Raw genomic sequence first — 19,425 nt, 5'->3', positions numbered from 1 at the left:
CATACCGGTCCCCTTGATGTGCTGGAGCCTCCTTGCTCTTGCTGTAGAGCACGAGCAGCTTTGCACAGGGATATTGCCTTGTAGCATGCCACATGGATAATTGCCCAGGGTATTTGGAGCAGCACCGAGGGGTTTGAGCGAGCCTCAGGGAGCACGTTGCTGCTGCCTGAGCTGGTCATGTCGTGCCCATGTGTCCCCCTGTCCTGTAACACTGAGTCATCTCTGCCCCTTGCCTGGATGTGGGAGTGCAAATCTTTCCAAGCCAGTGGTGTAGACTGGGTGATAAAACCCAGCCAAGCTGGAGTTGCAGAAAGCAGAACTTAGTGCTTGCAGGTGGGTGGGCATCAACAAGTCAAAAACATCCAGCCCCTACAAAGCCAGCACCACGTGCTCTCCAGTGGTCACTGGAGTGGGAGGTGCAGGAGCTGTGAACCTGCCAGCAGATTTGTGCCACCACAACCGGCTGCATGCTGTGCCCGCTGCTGTGCCCCTGGTAGATCCACAGCAGGGTGCTTAGGGTAGGGGCTGGCTCCTGGGCTCCCGCAGTGCCTTGCTGTCAGCCCCAGGCCGAGGGCTCCAAGCGTGGCAGTGAAGCAGTGCAAATACAATTGCAAAATAATCTCAGTGTTAGGTGGAGTAGGCTGGGGGAAAGCTGAGCCAGTTGAATGGGTGCCTTTTTTTGTTGAGATGAAGGGTAAAGGTGCTTATGTGCAGAAGTGATTGAGGGTTGGAGAGCCCTCTCCAAAGGGATGCTAATGGTTGTGAGTCACCTCGGAGGGCAGGAGCATTTCGTCTTGAAAGGCTTAGAATGACCTGTTTAATGTGCTGGAGCTGACGTCCCTCTGTCATTCTGCAGCGTTGGGAGGAGGACTGGGAAATCTGGCTCACATACAGAGCACTCCCAAGGGGCTGGTGTAGGAAAACAGTTTAAAAAATTGCCATGATTTGAGAAAAGCCTTGGTTTGTCCCTCTCTGAAATGAAGAGGTGGTAGCTGTAGCAGCAGAGGATCCAGGACTTCCTCTGGCCCAGCTGCTGAGGGAGGAGTGGGGTCTGCAAGTGGGTTGCACCCTCCCTATTGCATCACTGCTGCAATGTGGGGGCTTTCCTCTGAGTTTGCTTGTGGCTGTCCGGGATGGCATCACAGGCTGTGCCATGCTGGAAGCAAAGCAGGGCTGGGGTATGGACGCAAACTCCGTCCCCAAACCTTCTGCGCCGGGGCCCTCAGCATCTGGGTGCCCACAGACCTCAGCATGAGCCTGGGTGGTGCTTACTCAGGGAAAAACGTGTCTCCAGAACACGTGCCTCCCACACCAGGTTCCTTTAGCAAGGGGGAGCCTGAAACAGCGAAGCCCCAGGCTGATCCCATAGCTCCGGTGACATGTTGCTTCCCTCCTTTTAAATAGTTGGTGTCTTTTAGCAGAGGCTGGTGGGCCAAGTTACACTGGCCTGGGTGCCTCCTCCTGAATGTGTCAAGGGGGGAGGGTGTGAAAGTCTAAAATATCTGCTACCTGCATTGTTTCTGCATTGAGGATTAATGCTAATTATTTCCCCATTGTCTTCAGTTCCTGCAGGAAGCCTTGTTTATCTTACCCGCTTCACCAGGAATGCAACCCCAAGGAGTCTGTGCAGATATATTTAAACTTGCACAAAGCAGCACAATAGCCTTTGAATTCCCCGACTCCGTGGCATCCGTTGCAAGCGCGGCTGTCGCGTTTAGTGGTTTTGGGGTTTGGAGGCTGGAGCGGGTGCTGGGCTGGGGCAGCCCGGTGAGGCTGTGCAGCAGCAACTGGCTCTGGGCTGACTTGCACAACCTTCCAGTTAGCAGTGCTCGAGGTTGAGATCTCTGCAGGGAGGTTGGAATAGCCTTTTTCCTGCTGGCAGCGCTGAGCAACAAAATGGGACTGAAGCGACATCGTCTGCATCTTGCTTTTTCATGGGCTCATGGGGCTGATGCAGTGCTGCAGCACATGTGCTCTTCGGAGCACGGTCTGAGCTGCCATCTGGGGACACACCGTAGCCCTTTAGCAGGCCGAGAGGTTGATGGAAACCTTGGTCCAGGCAGCAGCTCCTGGCCCTTTTGGAGCTGTGCCTTGCTTGCATGGCCTTGTTCCACTTTTGTCCCTTTCCCTGCGGGGCTGCCCGGTGCCGCTCAGCAGCAGAGGTTGGGGAGCACGGTGGGGGGATGCCAAGCACTGGGCGGACACACTCGGGCTCTGTCTTTGCTGGGATTGGGCCGTACCGTGCAGGAGGAACCCCTTCTTTGGTTGAGGGTCTGTCTTCATTCTGTCCCCTGACAAATGTCTCCTCGATGTTTGCACAGCATGAGGGTCCCTGGGGCATGCCGGTGACAGGCGGGCTCCTCGCCGTGCCACGCTTGCGTTGCAGCAGCACCGCAGCACTGGTACCTTCCCAGATTTGCGTCTGTGTCTTCTGGCTCTTTCCTGCAGTGAACTTTGCCATGAGCCCAACCTCGCCTTTGCTACAGTCATTTCTGGGCACCTCTTTAAATGCTGCTCCCCCATGGGTGAGCAGTGCCTGTGTCCTCCGTTGAGGCTTGGTGGCCCAGTGGGAAATGCTGGAGTGGGGATAACCCTGGCGTGGCTCACGGGATGCAGTTCCTGAAAGATGCTCATCCCTCAGTACGGCTGTGAACCGGGGCTGTGAATGCTGTGTGGGCTGCTGCTTCTCCAGCCTCTGGAGAGACTGAGGGGTTCACCCTCGAAATGTGCTTCTCCTTGGCCACCCTGCTGCTCCAAGGTCAGTGGGGGATCTATGTGCAGCTGCCTGTGCTGCCTTGCCTTGCTTCTGGTTTAGTGAAGGAGCCGAGCTTTCATGGTTGATGCAGCTAGAAAGTGGGGTGCTGGACGGTGATGTGGGGGGCTCTGTAGCTAATGGCTGTGGGGCCTGGCAGTGCTGACATGATGCTATATTGGTCAGGTCTTTGCCTGCAGCAGCTCTTTGGAGGGCTGGATGCCTCTGTGCAGCATCCATCTGGGGGATAAAAGCCATGACTTGTTCTTCAGCCCAAAAAGTTATTATAAAGCACCAGCTGCTGCTGCACTGCATTTGCAGCCGTGCCCTCCCCTTGTCCTTGCAGGGCCAGGGGCCTCTGACTGTTTGCAGGGACATTGCTGGGCTAGAGCTGCATTGCAGGCAGTGGCTGAGGAAGAGGGGAAGGACACAGAGCTGCGGGGTGCGCTTGGAGAAGGGCTTGGATCGAAAAGCTGCCGCAATGTGTGGTCTGGCAGGAGCCAGCCGGGCACAGGTCTTTTTTCAGGAGCTGCCGATGCTGACGTGAGTGCTGTGTTTCACTCGCCTGCCTTACAGCAGTGCTGGGCAGCGGAGGAGAAGCCGTTAGACCAGGGTGGCAGGAGAGCAAATAACCACAGGAGAGGTGAGGGAGGGAGGGAAGTGGTGAGACCTGGAGCAGAGGAGGGGTTTGGTGGGCAGGGGAAGGAGGATTTGTAGGGGATGGCAGGGCTGCTGGTGCCAGGGCCACGGGAGCGGTGGATGTGCCAGTTTGGTGGTGTGCCAAGTCCCCAGCTGCTTTTCTCAATGACCGGGCTAGAAGTGGCTTGCTCGCATCTGCGCCGGTCTTGGGAAGGTGGGGCTGCTCCCGCCGCAGCCCTTGGAGCCAGGCGCCTGCAGATGTCCCTGGGTCCAGCACCGTGGGCTGGGGCTGCCCAGCATCACCGTGACCCCCTGGCTGTGGAGTTTCGGCCCCCGAGCTGCGGTGTCAGAGGGCGGGGTCTGCTGCGTTTTGGCAGTGCCAGGCAGAAGCGGATGGCTGGGGAGGCTGGGACGGACGGACGGACGTGGCACAGTGAGTGGAGAGGAGGTCTGCGATGGGCTGTTGCTTGCAGGAGGGTGAGCCTGGCTGCTGCGGTCCCTGGTTTTACTAATTGCTGGAGCGCAGAGGGCTCTGGGGAGCTGCGGCGTTTGACAGGAATCAAAAGCAACTGTGCTGCACTCTAGGGACCTGCCGAATTGGAGGGGACTGGAGAGATGCTCTGCACCTTTTTGTGTCCTGTCAACACCCAGGCCATTGAAGGAGGTGGCAGGGGAAGATTATCACACCATGTCTGTGGGAATTGCCCTTTAAGGGTCCTGGGGGCTGATGTGCACTGTTGCTTTGTGGGGTTTCTTTGAACTGCTCCAGCTGCTGAGAAATCCATACGGCGTGATTCTCGTGTGCACGGCTGCAAGAGCTGGTGAGCAAATTGCAGGAAATCTCTCCCTGATCTGCTTTCCACATTGTAAACTCCAGATGCTGGATCCCTCGGGAGCCTTTGGTGGGCATGTGCTGTGCAGAGGTCCCACGGGAGCACTTGGGGAGCTGTCACCTCACCGAGCAGGGCAGAGCACAGTGCCTCATGCACGCTGCTGAGCCAGGCACCACTTGTAGGAGAGAGGTAAAATCTTCCCTTCAACCAGGACATAACTGAAGAAAAAACAGATGAGCTTTGTTTGGTGCTTGCCTCTGACATCTTGAGGGTAAATGAGGTCTTTCCCTCATGGAGACCTTGTAGGCTTTGGCCAGAGCATCCATGCCCCATGCAGTACCCCAAGACAAGCTCCTTGGAGCTGCTGCTGCTCTGTGGTGAGCTCATCCGAAATGTGAGTGGTGCTGGGTGCACACCGAAGGGTTTGCGTCTACAGGTGAAGCATTCAGCTCCATCTGCAGAGAGCTGTCATGAGTGCTGGTGGGTTTGAGGTGCTTTCAGGATCCCATGAAATCCGAACAATATGCTGCAAGGCTGGCACCTGATACTGGTGAATGGGGAGCACAGCTTGGTGATGGTTTATATTCTTGTGCAGTCATGACTGACTTAAAACAACACGCAACCTTTGTGCTTCTTCCTACACTGCAATTCTATCAGGCTAGGAGAATAGGACATTAGCAGCTGATGGTTTAACATTAGGCCAAAAAAACCCCTGTTGTCATGAGCCTTTCCCACATCATACTTTCTGGCCCGCAGGAGTGTAGCTCTTCATTTCACACCGAGCGAACGGGAGGTGGCTGCAGATGGGAAGGTTTCATTGAATTGCCAGAACAAATAGTGTAATCAATTGATTTTTGCACAGCTGTAAGAGTATTATTAGCCATTTAAAACAATGGGATACATTTGGCTCCAGTGCTGGCAGGAGGAGAAGGACAGCAGGGCATGCTGGGTGTGGAAGGTGCTGAGCTGGGGGCAGCGTATGTGGGGGAGTATCGGAGAGAGCCTGCTGGGGTGAAGGCTTCTTGTGTATGCAGAAACTACAGAAATCCCTGGGCGGTGGTGGAGCTGCTTGACAAATGGAGAGATGTTATCGAGAGGAAAAGAGAGAGAAAGGGTGGTGGAAAATGCAGTGCCCCGAAACAGAGGAGCTCAAGGGGCAGCCTGGGAGCTGCTGCCGCGGGGACAGGAGTGGTGACTGCTGGGATGTGCTGGACCAGTGACGCTGACGGCGGGGCTGGAGCGCTCTGCTTGGGGTAGTGCCTGTGTGTTGGTTATTAAGGCTTGTGCAGAGTTTACACATTGGGAATAAATCCCCTTTTTAGGATGTGGGGAAGAGAGACCCCAACTAAAACTAGTTGTGCAAGCTGCAAGAGAAGAGGTGTTTAAGGTGCACCCCACCAGCAGTGCAGGGGTACGGAGCAGGTTGTGGGATCCCTTCCCAGCCCTGGGAGCTCCGCTCCATCACCGGAGCCCAATGGGAGAAGTTCAGGAGAAATAGGATGCTGTGATGAAGCGAAACGGTTTCATCCCATCAGTCAAGACAATGTAGGCAGCGATGAAGATGAAATTCCCCTGGGGAATAAGGTACTGTGCAAATGGAGAAATTAAAGAGCAACAAATCACCAGTGCCCGGTGGGCTCCAGCCAGCTCTTCTGAAGGAATTTAACAGTGAAGCAGCTGAACTGCCAGCAAAAAGTAATCTCTCATTAAAAGCAACTGCTGCATGGGAGCGCAGCCTCTTCTGCTCTGTCCTTAATTTAAATAGGTACAAGAAGAACTGTGGGAATTGCAGAGCAGCCAGCTTTATTTTAGCACCAAGAAAATTGGCTGAGAAAATAATTAAAGCTTGTGTGGAAATGCCTGAGCTTTAGTGTGATAGATTAAGGACAACAACGCATGGCTTTTATACAGGAAATCCAGTTTAATCGGAGGGTTTTTTTCTTCTTTTTTCAGTATTGCAGTAAAATGATTGGGGAGGGCGGTTGGGAGATGAATTATTTGGGTTTTCAGAAAGCCTTGGACAAATTCGCTAAGTTATTAAGGAAATTGTTAAGGCAGGAACTGTCAGAGGAAAGGCCAAATTCTGTTTGATGTTTTCAGATTTACTGGGAGGAAAGAGCAGGCAAAGAGGTGTGTACTGCAGTGACGGCCTGGCTGAAGGATGCTCTTCACCGGTCTGGGACTTTGAGCTTGAAATTTAGTGTTAAATATGCATAGCAGGTCCACGTGCACCAGCATATCAAGGTTGCAAGTCAAGCACAGAAAAATGAGGTAATGCTAGGTCTAAATTGGCTGGATGAGCCTAATTGCCTTCCCTCTCTCTCCCTCGAGTATCTTCGTTAGGTAGGAAGGTATTGCTAATTAGACAGGAGTTCTTTTTCCTCGTAGGACTCTTGTTTCTCTTGGGACAGACCTATCCCAAGGGCAAATTTAGGGCAATTTATTGGAAAGGCTGATGTTTTCAGGAGCATGGTGTCATTGGCAGGGCAGGGGGGAGCGGAGGGGGAGCCCCTCTCCCCTGTCAAATTGGTGAGCGGATCCCTGTCACTGCGGGAGGGTCCTGCTCAGCTGGAGTGGGGGCTGCGCTGCGCAGCCTGAGCTCTTTGAGGATGGGACGTGGCTGCTGGATGGGGTTTTTTATTTTGCCCTGAACAGTGATCAAATTTTGAACTTATTTTCTCGAGGACAACAAAAAGCACACAAACAACTGCTGCCCAGATTTCATATCCTGCTGTTGTGGAGCCAATTAAGGAAAGGGTTGCCATACTTTTTTTTTTTTTTTTTTCAATGTACGGGTGGAGCAACATGGCTTTTTTAAGTCTTATTCTTGGAAGTGGCTGAGTAATTTGGGCTGAATTTATTTTGGGGGGTGGGGGGGGAGGAAGGAAAAAAACCAAAGAAGAAAATAAAAGAATTGCACTTGGTGTGGAAAATATCAACATGAAGAGTTAGCATTTGTCTAAGCAGGTCCAGCATGGTTTACAGTGTGGGGCTCTGACTCTGAAAGGCTGGAAAAACCCTGCCCAGTTTTGGTGCTGGAGGAGACCAGGAGGAATTTCAGGTGGACTTAGCAAACAGTGGTAAAAGTGAGGGCTGGCAGAGGTCAGGAGGGTGTGCTGGAGGGAAAAATGTGACCTGCAGATGTATATTGTTGGGTTTTAAATTCTCTCTAGTGGCTTAGGAAAGCAGGTGCTGCTGTGTCCAGTTTGGCAAAGGCTGATGCTCACTGTGCATAAGGCACATCAACTTGTCACCACCAAATGGTAGCAAAGCCAAACGCTGGATAGGACTGTTTTTTTTAGCCTGATAAACCATCCACAGTTATACAATAATTATATGCTGATGCCTGGAGAGCAACTTAGAATTGCATCCTAAGTAAATCAAACCCATAACTGGCAGGGCTTGGGAAGAGCTGCAGCATTCCTTGTGCTGCATGTCTGGCTGTGGGCAGGGGTAGGAGGACCAATTTCAAGATGTAGTTGTGGCCAAGCCCCAGAAATGAAAAGAAATTGCAGCTGTTAGTTTTAAACACAGATATGATGTGTTGTATTGATTTTTGGTATACGAACTCCACAGCACAGGGCTTGCATGGCATGGATGTGTGGGCAAGAGCTGTCTTGCACCACAAGCCAAGGGAAAACCACAAGCAGAAGGAGCAGGGGAAATTTGGGGGTGTCTGAAGATGGTCAGAGGTATCAAGGGGAATTTTGGACTGGACGACCATGGCCTTAGGTGAAGTACACCGGGATGTCCCCTGAGCAGCATCTCCTCCTGCTGCTTCTCTCTCCTCCCTTCTTTCCGTGGTGGCAAACCTTTGTATCACTCACGATGAACCTCTGAGCTCGAGGTAGCAATGAAGCATGTTTAGCTTTGATCTTGTAAAAATAATAATTTGTCAGAGGTGGTAGGGGAACCTTTGTATCAAACAACTCTTGGTATAATTTGCTAAAGATATCCCGTGTAGCCCTGGGGCTTATGCTTCTCTGAGTCAGCACATGGGTTTTGGAGCCCATCAAAAAGCTGGGCTCAAAGTAAAAGCACAGGTCACTCTGTGTCCCAGTGGAGCTGGCAGCTGGCTTTGCCACCAGCTCCATAGCACCCACAGCATCGCTTTGCTCGCCCTGGTGCTCCCTGCCTTTCCCCTTCCCTTCCAGCTCTGCCCTTTCTTTGGCAGTCATTGATTTATTTTTGTTAATTTTTTTTTTTTTACTTTTTCTATTTCCCTTGGGTTTTGAACAGAGCTCACATTAACGCAGCTGATTCTGTTCCAAAGCATCAGCAACAACTTGTCACTGGGGTTGTTTTTATCCCGTGAATGGAAGGTGCTTGGTCTTGACTGAGGCGCTGGTATGTGTGTATGCCTGGCAGAGAAGTGTCTGCCCATGGTGTCAGAGAATTGCAGAGGATGGGGGTGTTTACACCAAGTGCTGCTGATGAGGTTTGTCCCTTTGGGAGGCGGGGGGCCAGGGTCCGAGTGCCATTCCCTGCTACTGGGCTGGCACAGGGGCTCCAGATGGCACCCAGCGGGCTCCCACCACCCTGAGCAGGGATCCTGGTGAGGTTGCAGGGGCCGCAGACGTGTGCATCTCTCCTGCGTTTGTCCTCTCCGTGAGTCGTGTCTCCTACACTTTGATCAGCCGGGAAGCGAAAGCGGGGAGGCATGGAGCAGCATGTGGGGATGTGTGACACTCTTGGGTCTGCATGCACCCACAGCACGGCGGGGCAGTCACGGTGGTGCAGGTGGGTGCTTTGCCCACATCTCGTCTGCTGCACAGACTGGCCTTCAGCAGCGTGGGTACCCGCCAGCCGACTGACACCCACCTAAAACCACTCGTCATCAACGTCGTGCCGAGCGAAGGTGCGCTGGAAGGATGCCGTGTGCCTCCCTGTGTTATGCAATGGGAGAAATCCCACCCAGGCATTTCCACAGCAAAAATGTTTGGTTTTATGTTACTGCTTTGTTAAACCGCTGCTGCTTGTAGTCGCACCCCTGCCCAGCTTCTGGGAGTTTCCCCAGGGGCTGGTGTGAGCGTGGCTGGGGCCAGCTGACCCTTGGGCACAAGTGACACGGAGCTGTTTGTAAACCATGTTAATATTTTATAGCTTTTATATTTAGGTAGTTAATGACTCTAAACAAAGCAGATTTTAATCTAATCAGCTATTCCTCGTGCCACATCAATCCTGGACATCAAAGCGAACATCAAAGTGAGAGGCTTGAAAGGCTTCGAAGGCAGCGCCAACTGCTTCACCCAGGTGCATCTCTGAGAGAGCTTCCTCGTGCCTGCTTCTGCTCCAGCCCAGTTTTTGAGGCTCCTCTCAGTTATCTTGGATCTAAAGGATGTTGTCCCAGCAAGGAAAACAAGACTAGCGTAAGAACGGCCCTCAGGAACAAAGCAAAAGGCTGTTTAAACTTTTTGCATCTTTTTGCCTCAGATGGCAGCGAAGCCGGGTGCTTCAAAGACAGGCAGGAGCTTGCAACAGCGTGAGGCATCTGATGAGTGGCTGCAGAGGCTGTTGGGGAGCTTCTTGCACGAATCCTTATTTTTAAATTATTTTCCTGTTGTTGGTCAGACTCTAAAACAAATCCTGTTTTTGTCCTTTTTTTTTTTTTTTTCTCCTTTGTGTTTGCTGGCCAGAGGGAACCTGTGGATGAACTGGGGAGGTGAAAGGTGCTCTGCTCCCCATGCTGGGGTTGTACATGCAGCCAGGAGCATCGGGCTGTTACGGCGAGGCAGCTGCTCTACCTGGACTGTCCCAGCAAAGCAAGGGACCAACCCTGATTCAAAGGCAGTTTGTAAGATTTTTAAGCACAAGTGCCCAAAACGAATGGGCAGGGAGCTGCCTGTGGCTGCAGTGATGGTGATGGGGTGGTGTTATGACTGTGCAGTGGAAGCCTCCTCGTCCTGCCAGGCTTGGAGCATGGTGGGGGACGCCTGGCAGATCCGGCTTGCGGCAGGGGATGGCTGCTGCGGAGTGTGTGAGAGCTCCTGGGCGGACGGCCAGGAGCGTTTCCTCCGCACCGCTTTCCCATGGCTGAGATGGGCTCCAAGGCTTGAGAAAAGCACCAGGGGCCGCAGAGAGGAAGCTGTTGGGAGCCCTTGTGCTCCGCAGCTTTTTTGGAAGCAGCTGCTTTTCCACTGTGTCTCTTGGGGCGGGGGAATTTTAAAAATGTGTATATATATGTGCAGGGCTGCATTTGGGCAGGCCTTGATAAGGTTGCTGCAACATTAACATATCTAAATATCCAATTGCTTAATTTTATAAGCCCCTTGAGCTGATGCAGGGAAGAGCTCAAAATCTCCTCCAGGCACTTGCAAATCCTATTTCAGGCAATTAGGAAGAGATGGTGCGATAGGCAGGGACCGGTGCGGGCAAGTCCTGGCAGGGCACCTGTGTGATTTGCCATTTGCAGGCGCTGGAAGCAGCCGTCCGCCCGGGGCAGGCAGGCAGAGGCCCCCACCATGGTTGGGGACAACTGCCAGCACCACTTACAGGAGAGGCTGGAGCTGCCCCCAGAGCACTGGGATTGCTCGGGGCTCCGAAGCTGCTTGGCGGGAGGAGGTGGATTGGAAAATACCTGCAAAAGGTGGGACTGCTCCTGCCCCGCCAGCTCCTGGGCTGCTGAGCCACACGCGCTGCCTGGCCCTGCTGCCACCTCTCCTGCCCAATCAGGGGGACTTCTTGGGGCTTTCTGCAGCCAGACCTTCTCCTGCTTCTGCTGGTTCCTCCCATCCACACTTAAATTACATTTTTCCTCTTCTCACCAAACAGGAGCCCATGCACCCTGCCAGTGAGTGGAAACAGGGTGGAAACTTGGCCGAGCTGGGCACCATGTTGCTTTTCATCAGGTTGGCTCCTGCAGCAGCACTGGGGTGAGGGGGTTCTTGCTGGGCTGTGACAGAACGGGACTTTGCCCGTGCCTGTGATACAGGGATGGGTATCATAGTGGGCATCCCTCAGACCCTGACCCGCTGGGGCTGAAGGAGACCTGGAGGCACCATGTGTGCGCTGGGTGTTGGGCATGATCTGGAGCATGGGTGAGAAAGGAGAGGCTGAATTCGATCCTGTGTTGCTGTGTGCCATCAGCTGCTGCCCTTTGCTTTGGGGTGGCATGGAGTAGGGCTGGGAAGGCTGCGGTATGGCAGGGAGAGGCTCTGCTCCTGGGCTCTGAGGCATCTCTGGTGGGAGAAACTCATGTGCAGGTGCAAAAGGGCTGTGCTGCCAGCCCAGCAAGCAGTGGGACAGGCAGTCGTCCTCAAACAGGGCCCGCTCATGTCTCCTGATGCTCCAAATGGAAGGGCACAGTTATGGACTGAGGCTCTGCTACCCAGGCCTTGACTTTGGGTGGCTGTTTGGTGTCTGTAGGCAGCAGAGCAATGCTTAGCTTTCAAGCCAGCCCAATGTCTATCAACACAAAGCTTGAACTCATCAGTTGATGGGAGTGGGATCCAATAACACCCAGTGCAGCGCTTCTTGCAACTGAACAAGGTGAAAAATGCTCGTGAGGGATTGTTGGGCCTGTAGCTGAATTTGTGATCCAGGAGCTGTCACTGATGATGGCTGCTGGTCTGTGGTGGGACAGAGGCAGTGACATGCAACAGGGATGAAACAATCAAAGAAGCCAGTGCAGTTGGATCTGGAGGATGACAGTGTGCAGATTCCCCTGGGTGATTGTTGCTGCTGTTTGTCTCTTCGTGACTTTGATTTAATTAGAAAGCAAAGCCTCGCTCCCAGTGAAGGCTGCTGGGACATGGGCTGAAGAGAGGAAGGCACTTTGGGCTGGGTCTCTGGGCTTGAAAAAAAGGTGACTGGGGCTGGCATCCCTTGTTCCAGGATGGCAGCTAGCAGGCAGTAACACCCAGTTTCACCTCTCCTGCCTCCAGGGTACCAGCACCAAAGTCCCAAGCCGTTTTCCTCGTAGGCATCCCCCTTGCCAGAGCCCATCTTGTCATGAATTTGGAAAGAAATCACCAGCCTTCTCCTTCTGTGCTTCCTCGGCTGGGAGCTCCTCCTGCCCAGATCCAACGCTCCCTCCAGTGCAGGACATCCTCACAGAGGGCTTAGCTCCCGCCAGCATCTCCCAGCTCTGAGCCCTGTGTGGCCAGACCCTGCCCTGCTCCCCCTTACCGCATAATTAAACGCGCTCTCTCCCCTGCGGGAGATATTTCCAGCCAGTGTCAACCCAGAGCAGTGGCACATTAATTCGGAGCAGAGAGTAGCTCTTCAAGTGCTTCCCTCCACCCGGTTCCCGCAGGGAAGCAGCGGGGCCGATTAATTGATTGCTGGTTTGTCTCCAATGCAGAGCAGAGCTCAAGTCAGTGGGGCTGCTGTGAAGCCCACCCTGTCCCCCTCCTCCCTAATTAGCCCTCGTGTGTGGCTGTGGTGAGAAGTGTGCAGTTTCTCTTCTTGGCACCTGCCAGGCTGTTACTCTTACCCCCCCACCCCTTTTTTTTTTTTTTTTTTTTTTTTTTTTCCTCCAGAGACCTGCCAGAGGCCAGCATGAGGTCTGGGGGTGGGTTTGCACCCTGTGCCCACTGCAGTTTCAGTGGGGTTTTCATTAAGATGGGGGTGTCAGCGTGCTGCCCCAGTGCCTGCTGCTTGCTTGTCCTCCAGCCCGGATGGAGAATTGTCCTGCAGCCTGGGTGGAGAGGGAGCTCAGTGGCTGCTGGGTGTGTGGAAGGGACAGCATTTGGGAGTGTGCTGGGTCACTGGCAGAGACAGTCCAGGGCTTGTGGTGCAACCTGGTGCTCTGCAAAACTGGAGCTTGGAAACAGTGCAGCAGCATGTTAGGTCACTTGCAGAGAACCCGTTTCCAGCCTCACGCAGCGGAGATGATCTAAAAATATGAGCTTGTTTGCCTCCAGCTGGAGTTGATTTGGGCATCCCTGGTTGTTGCTGGAGTGCAGCAGAGGACAGCTGAGAGATGGAAGTTTGCAGACTGTAATTTCACTGCTCTTCCTTCCCCGCCCTGCTCCGCTCCTAAAAGGCGACGGCTGGGAGAAACACAGAGCAGGAGGATGGTACATTAGAGCTCCTGACCCACTTTGCTCAGAGTTTCCAGGACGTGATTCACCTTTTCCCCTTCACCAAAAGGAAACAGGGGTGTGTAGCTGCTAGAGGGGATATTTAGAGTTTTATCTTTGCTGTGCAGCAGCACATGGGAAACCAGCATGGCCCCTTGCTTCTGTCTTGGGCAGTGCTCACTAAAAGAAACATGAAATCATGTGGTTTCTCCTGTTTTTGTCTTCAGCCTTGCTGTCCAAGTCCTGTTCCCTGGCTGGGCTAGAAGGTGATGGAGAGGAGCTTGCTGCTGCCCCTTCTCCCTTCTCTCCTGTCCTGCAGCACCTCTGGGTGCTGGTTTGAGCTGGTGGCTTGGCTCAGGTGGACGGTATAGTGAGATGCTTCAGCCATGCCGATGTGCTTGCCTGAGCCTGGCTGGGCTGCAGGAACAGTGTTGGGGTGCACAGAGTGTTGGGGTGTTGCAGAGGTGATAGATCTGACTCCTCTGGGTGCCTGTTTCTGGTGGAGAGGAGCTGCCTAGGAGAGCTGCTGTCTCATGTCTCTACTCTCCTCTCTCCCAGGTACCAGACCACCTTCCCTGGTTTTTGATGCTGAATCAGGATTGTTTTAACTAAAGATGGAAACACTGGAGTCAGAATTGACCTGCCCAATCTGCCTGGAGTTATTTGAAGACCCTCTCTTGCTGCCGTGCGCCCACAGCCTCTGCTTCAGCTGTGCCCACCGCATCCTGGTGTCCAGCTGCTCCTCCAGCGAGTCCATCGAGCCCATCACTGCCTTCCAGTGCCCCACGTGTCGCTATGTCATCTCCCTCAACCACCGGGGCCTGGAGGGCCTCAAGAGGAATGTGACCCTTCAAAACATCATCGACCGCTTCCAGAAGGCATCCCTGAGCGGCCCCAACTCCCCCAGCGAGAGCCGCCGCGAGAGGACGTACCGCAACAGCCCTACCATGTCCGTGGCCGGCGAGAGGATCGCCTGCCAGTTCTGCGAGCAGGATCCCCCACGGGACGCGGTGAAGACGTGCATCACCTGCGAGGTGTCGTACTGCGACCGCTGCCTGCGGGCCACCCACCCCAACAAGAAGCCCTTCACCAGCCACCGTCTGGTGGAGCCCGTGCCTGACGCGCACTTCCGAGGACTCACGTGCTTGGAGCACGAGAACGAGAAGGTGAACATGTACTGTGTTGCTGATGACCAACTCATCTGTGCCTTATGTAAACTGGTGGGCCGCCACCGGGACCACCAAGTGGCATCCCTCAGTGATCGTTTTGAAAAGCTGAAGGTAAGCACCCAGCGCGGGCAAAGTCATCTGTAGGGTGTGGTGTTTGCTGAGGATGGTTGTCAGAGCAGAAGCTGGTTCCAGATGCCCAAGCGGCACCTCTTATTTAAGCCAAACAACTCCTGAAGGATATGTGGGCTGCAGGATGCAGCTTATGGGCTCCTCCAGGACCCTGGTACCAGGAGGCTAAGTTGGGTCTCGCTTGTGCAATTAGAGCAAAGTCTTTGCTATTTTATTTTTCTCCTTCCAGTGTGTGCGCTCCCCAAGGCATTGGACATTCTTCCCAAACAGCTGGAAACATCATCATGCACCAAGGTGCCCTGTGGCTGTTGCCCCAGGAGTGTGGCTTTTCCCCTGGGGTTTGTCCTGTCCTGTGAGAGAGCTGGGGTGGCAAATATTGGCTTGGGAGACCTGTGAGCATGATCCCCTGAGGCTGCTGTGCTCAGGCTGTGCCTGATCAGCCCTCTTGGAGGATGGGAGCAGGACAGGTTGGGCTGTGGGCATTTCCTTTTGGAAGGCCACTTTGCAGGCTTCCAGGGTGCAGGCTGTGGTGCGCGGGAACCCTCTTCTTGTCCATAAAACCTCCCCTGCAGGCTTTGCCCATGCCTGAGAACGCTGTGCCCTGAGAAGTGCTTCAGGAAGTGCTTTCATGTCCTCCTTGAGCCAGCTTGCTCAAAGCTTCGCTGCTATGAGAGAGGAGAGGGCTGGGCTCTGGGAAGTAATGGGTGATGAATGGGTTGGGAACAGCCCTGTGGAGAAGGGCTTGGGGACATTGGTGGATGGAAGACTGGCCATCAGCTGGCCACATGCACTCACAGCCCAGAAAGCCGACTGTGCTTCACTGGGCTTGCAGCATGGCCAGGAGGTCGAGGGAGGGGTTTCTCACCCTGTACTCCACTGAGACCCCCCCCGGAGCACTGTGTCCAGCTCTGGGGTCCCCAGCACAAGGAGGACATGGACCTGTTGGAGCGGGTCCTGAGGATGCCACAGGAATGGTCCGAGGGCTGAGCCCCTCTGCTAGGAAGAAAGGCTGAGAGAGGTGGGGGTGTTCAGCCTGGAGAAGAGAAGGCTCCAGGGAGACCTTATTGCAGCTTTTCAATATATAAAGGGGGCTCCTAGGAAAGACGGAGAGAAACTTTTTACCAGAGCCTGTAGTGACAGGACAAGGGGCGACTGTTTTAAACTGAACAAGGATAGGGTTAAGTTAGACATAAAGAGGAAATCCTTTATAATGAGGGAGATGAGACACTGGCACAGGTTGCCCAGAGAAGCTGTGGCTGCCCCCTCCCTGGCAGTGTTCAAGGCCAGGTTGGACGGGGCTTTGAGCAACCTGGTCTGGTGAAAGATGTCCCTGCCCCTGGCAGGAGGGTTGGACTAGGTGGTCTTCAAAGGTCCCTTCCATTCTGTGAAGCAGTGATGGAGCTCCTTTCTGCTTCCCAAGTGCCCCACACTCCTCCTCTGTCTTTTGCCCTCCCATGGGATCTCCAGCACTTCAGCTTTTTGCAGATGCCATCCCTGGAGGGGCTGGCCTGAGCCATCCTCTGTGTCTCCCAGAGGGACCAGGCCAAGGGAGGGTGCTGTCTTGTGGAGAAGGTGGCTGGAGGCTGACCAGGATTTGGAAGCTTCTGAAGATCCCCGATATGGTCCTGTTGCCTGGGGTCTCCCTTCTACCTGCTTCCTGCCGCAACCAGCATTTCCAGCAACGGGGAGCTCCCGGGGTGGGGAGCCTCTTCTCTGTGACAGCCCATGTTTTTTGTCCTAATTTCCCCTGAGCTGAAGTGGCATAAATGGGCAATCATTCTCTCCAGCCCCCCTCACTTGTAGCACGTTATTGATCCGAACCGAATTACTGTTCTGCTGCTCTTCAGGTAGGAGAGAGTAAACTTCCCAGGGATCCCTCCGGAGTACTTTGAAGCTTAATTTTTATGCAGTGGCTGTGGTTGTACTGAATATTATGTGAACCCGTATGGATGATGTTTGACCTATATAAAGTTAGAAATCCTTTTCCATCCCCTGTGCATTCCGCATGAGTCTGCAAAACGCTTTTAATTCCTCTTTTTTTTTAATATTAAAAAAAATATAGCTGGTCCCATTAGAGGTCACGCTGGTGCGGCTGTAACTATGGCAGCAGTCATATTCCCATTATAAACCTTCTCATGTGTTTCCAGCTGCTTCTTCCTTGGTTCTTTCTCCCTTAATGTTCTGAGCTTGTTCTGACCCAAAAGTGCTTTTCTTGGCTCTTTGTCTTGTTAATGTTTTGAACAAAATCGATCTGTCCGCTCTTGTGTTTTTTAAGGGCAGAGGAAATACTTCTATCACTGTATCAAAAACACAGAACACTTTTTTATGTTCAGGCCAAATTAATTTTTCCTCTCTTTTTTTTTTTTTTTTTTTTTTTTTTTTAAACAAACTGATGCTGGAACTCTTTCTAGATGTCCAGTTTCCTGGGCTGGTTTCCCACCTGCCTTTCTCCAAAATCTTCCAAACCCCATGTGACACGCCCAGTGATGTGACTTAAACATCTGCGGCAGCAGGAAGAACATGCTATAGGATGTCCTGTACTTTATTTCTGTCTCTCGCCATGTTGCAGCCATGAGGTCTGTCTTTTGGTAGGTGCTGCCAAATGGTATTGGTGCTGGTGTATGCCTGCAAAGTGTCTGGGGTTTGTGGTGGCTGATACTTGCCTTTAGACCTTGATGTGCCTGTCTCATCTTCCCATCACGCTTCCCCCTGTGTGCGGAGCAGCGCCAGCAGCCCGGTCCTTAGTCCAGGACATTCTTCTTCCATGAGGAAATGTCTCAATTAGCGAATTGGAAACCTTAGAAAGAAATGACCATGCATGTTTGCACGCAGTAAACCTGGGGATAGAAATTAAAACCCTGTCAATATTTCCCCCTAATCCAGCCCGTGTCAACTAGCCAGGCAAATTCATCTGAAGACAAAAACCCTTGACAACCTAAATTGCTTCTTCAACCAGCCAAATTTTTCAGGTTGCCAGAACACCTTTTTTTTTTTTTTAATTTAACTTTTAAATAACAGTCTTAAGTCACTTTGTACGAGGAGGGAGGAAGCTCTCCTCTGCTAGAAACATTCTTTCTGTGCTATTCATCCTGCCCAGCTCCCCAATCAACTGCAGGAGCTGTAGCTGAATGGGGGGGCAGGGGAGAGGGCAGCGGTGGCAGATGTGGCTTTCCTCCTAGGCATGACTCCTACATGGAGGGGACAGCAATTATGTGTCTGTAATTCCTGTCTCTGGCTCTGCATCAGTTGGGCTTTTTTTGGATGGCTTTTTTCCTAATGCTCTACCTCCACTGCAGGAATTGCACTGAATCGATGCCGAGCTTTACGAGCAGAGTCAATATTTGAATTAGTGTTTTGTGTCATCTTCCTCGTACAGTCTCAGTCTATAGTTCTGACCACAATGTGCTCTCTGGCAATACTTGAAATCCTTGCAAGTACCTGAAATACTTGAAATCATTAAAAAAGCCCTGGGATGGGAGCTCTGGTGGGATGCTGCCACCCAGGAATCTGTGGCTGATGGAGCTAGCTGCTCCCTCCCACAGCCACTTCACCCCCAGGCCTGCCCAAAGTCCCCCTGTGTCCCCACAGCAGGGATCTGCCCCCTCCTTTCTCTCTAAGTCATTAATGACTGAGTTACGTTGCAGCCAGCCTGCTCTTGAAGATCCATGGTACGCTTGGGCATTGAGCAGTGAGCAGTTGCTCTTAATCTCTGGCTTTGATCCTGTCGCTAGAGTGAGCTGGAAACACCTTTCAAGTTGGTTTTTTGATGGAAAATAAGGTTTTGAACCGAGTAACTTCATTTTGTCAAAAGGCCTGTGCATTCCACAAAAATTTTTGGCGGGAATTTTTTTTTCCTCTTAGAAGAGCTGAATACCTGAAAAGCATACTGTTGTGTCTAAACCCTGAACCATCTCCCAGTGCTCCCCTTCCCCTCTGAGCTTGTTTTATATCAGAAATCTGGTGCAGTGTGCCTTTCCCATAGAGGCTCTTTAACAATCTGTCCATACCATATCACACACCTCAAGGTGCTCTAGGAACCATCTTTAATCCCTTTAATGCGTATTATGGCTTTTTATTTTGTGCATTTTCAACTCCACTTGTTTATATTATAAAAAAGTCGGTGGGTGTGAGCAGTTTTCCTGAATTGCACTAAATCCAAGTCATGAACGTTGCTGGGTCCTGCTGCAGTATGACCCGTGGTGCTGAGACCCCTGCTGAAATATTCATGTGTAATCATGAGCCGACAGACACTTCTCTTCAACCAGAAGTGCTTACCTTGTGCTGCTGCCTTTTATTCATTTACAGCTGCGATGGGTAGAGGAAGAACTGTTCCTTCCCTTCTCCCTCGCCCAGCAAGGTGGCATTCACATTAACATTTACCCTGGTAAGAGGGTGCAACCAGAGCCTTGAGCAGAGGGCACATGCCGGGCTCTTTAGGCAGAGATGGGCACGCTGCTGGTTGAGGGTTCATTTGGTGACATAATTACATCTGTGCAGAGCGGGTGGCTCCAGCACCCGCTCAGCTTTGAGGTGGCACCTGTCCAGCTGCGAGAAGAACCATGTGGTGCCTTCAAAAAGTGGAATTAAGCTAACATTGCATGTTTGAAGGCAACTTCATATCTCTTGTCCTTTTGCAGCTCACCTTAAGGGTTTTTGGCTGCACAAACCCCACCTGCATCAGGTCTCGGAGGTCTTGGGGTGCCACCTGTGTCTTTTGGGGTGTGTGCTGCTTGGCATGTCCTTGCTCAGCCTTGGATGACCAATCCTGCCGTATTGTGCAGCCCTTCTTGTGGCAGTGAAGCATCTGCTGGCAGCGCAGGCCAGGCTTGCTCGTTGATAGCATTGGCCTCTGCTTCTGCAACGCGAGGGGCAGCGTGGGC

At 52.7% G+C, this 19,425-nt stretch overlaps 1 protein-coding gene across 1 annotated transcript in view; it reads left to right on the top strand.

Moving 5' to 3' along the window:
• The window catches only part of MID2 (midline 2), a 117,757-nt gene that overhangs the window by 11,962 nt on the left and 86,370 nt on the right, over window positions 1-19,425 (top strand). The window contains exon 2 of the mRNA XM_074835509.1: window positions 13,806-14,527. Coding sequence (XP_074691610.1) covers window positions 13,862-14,527 — 666 coding nt within the window. The 5' untranslated portion in view covers window positions 13,806-13,861. The remainder of the gene's footprint in view (window positions 1-13,805; window positions 14,528-19,425) is intronic.

Source organism: Strix aluco, chromosome 10 (assembly GCF_031877795.1).
Source record: "Strix aluco isolate bStrAlu1 chromosome 10, bStrAlu1.hap1, whole genome shotgun sequence".
Lineage (NCBI taxonomy): Eukaryota > Metazoa > Chordata > Aves > Strigiformes > Strigidae > Strix > Strix aluco.
This window is presented reverse-complemented; position numbering and strand designations above follow the sequence as displayed.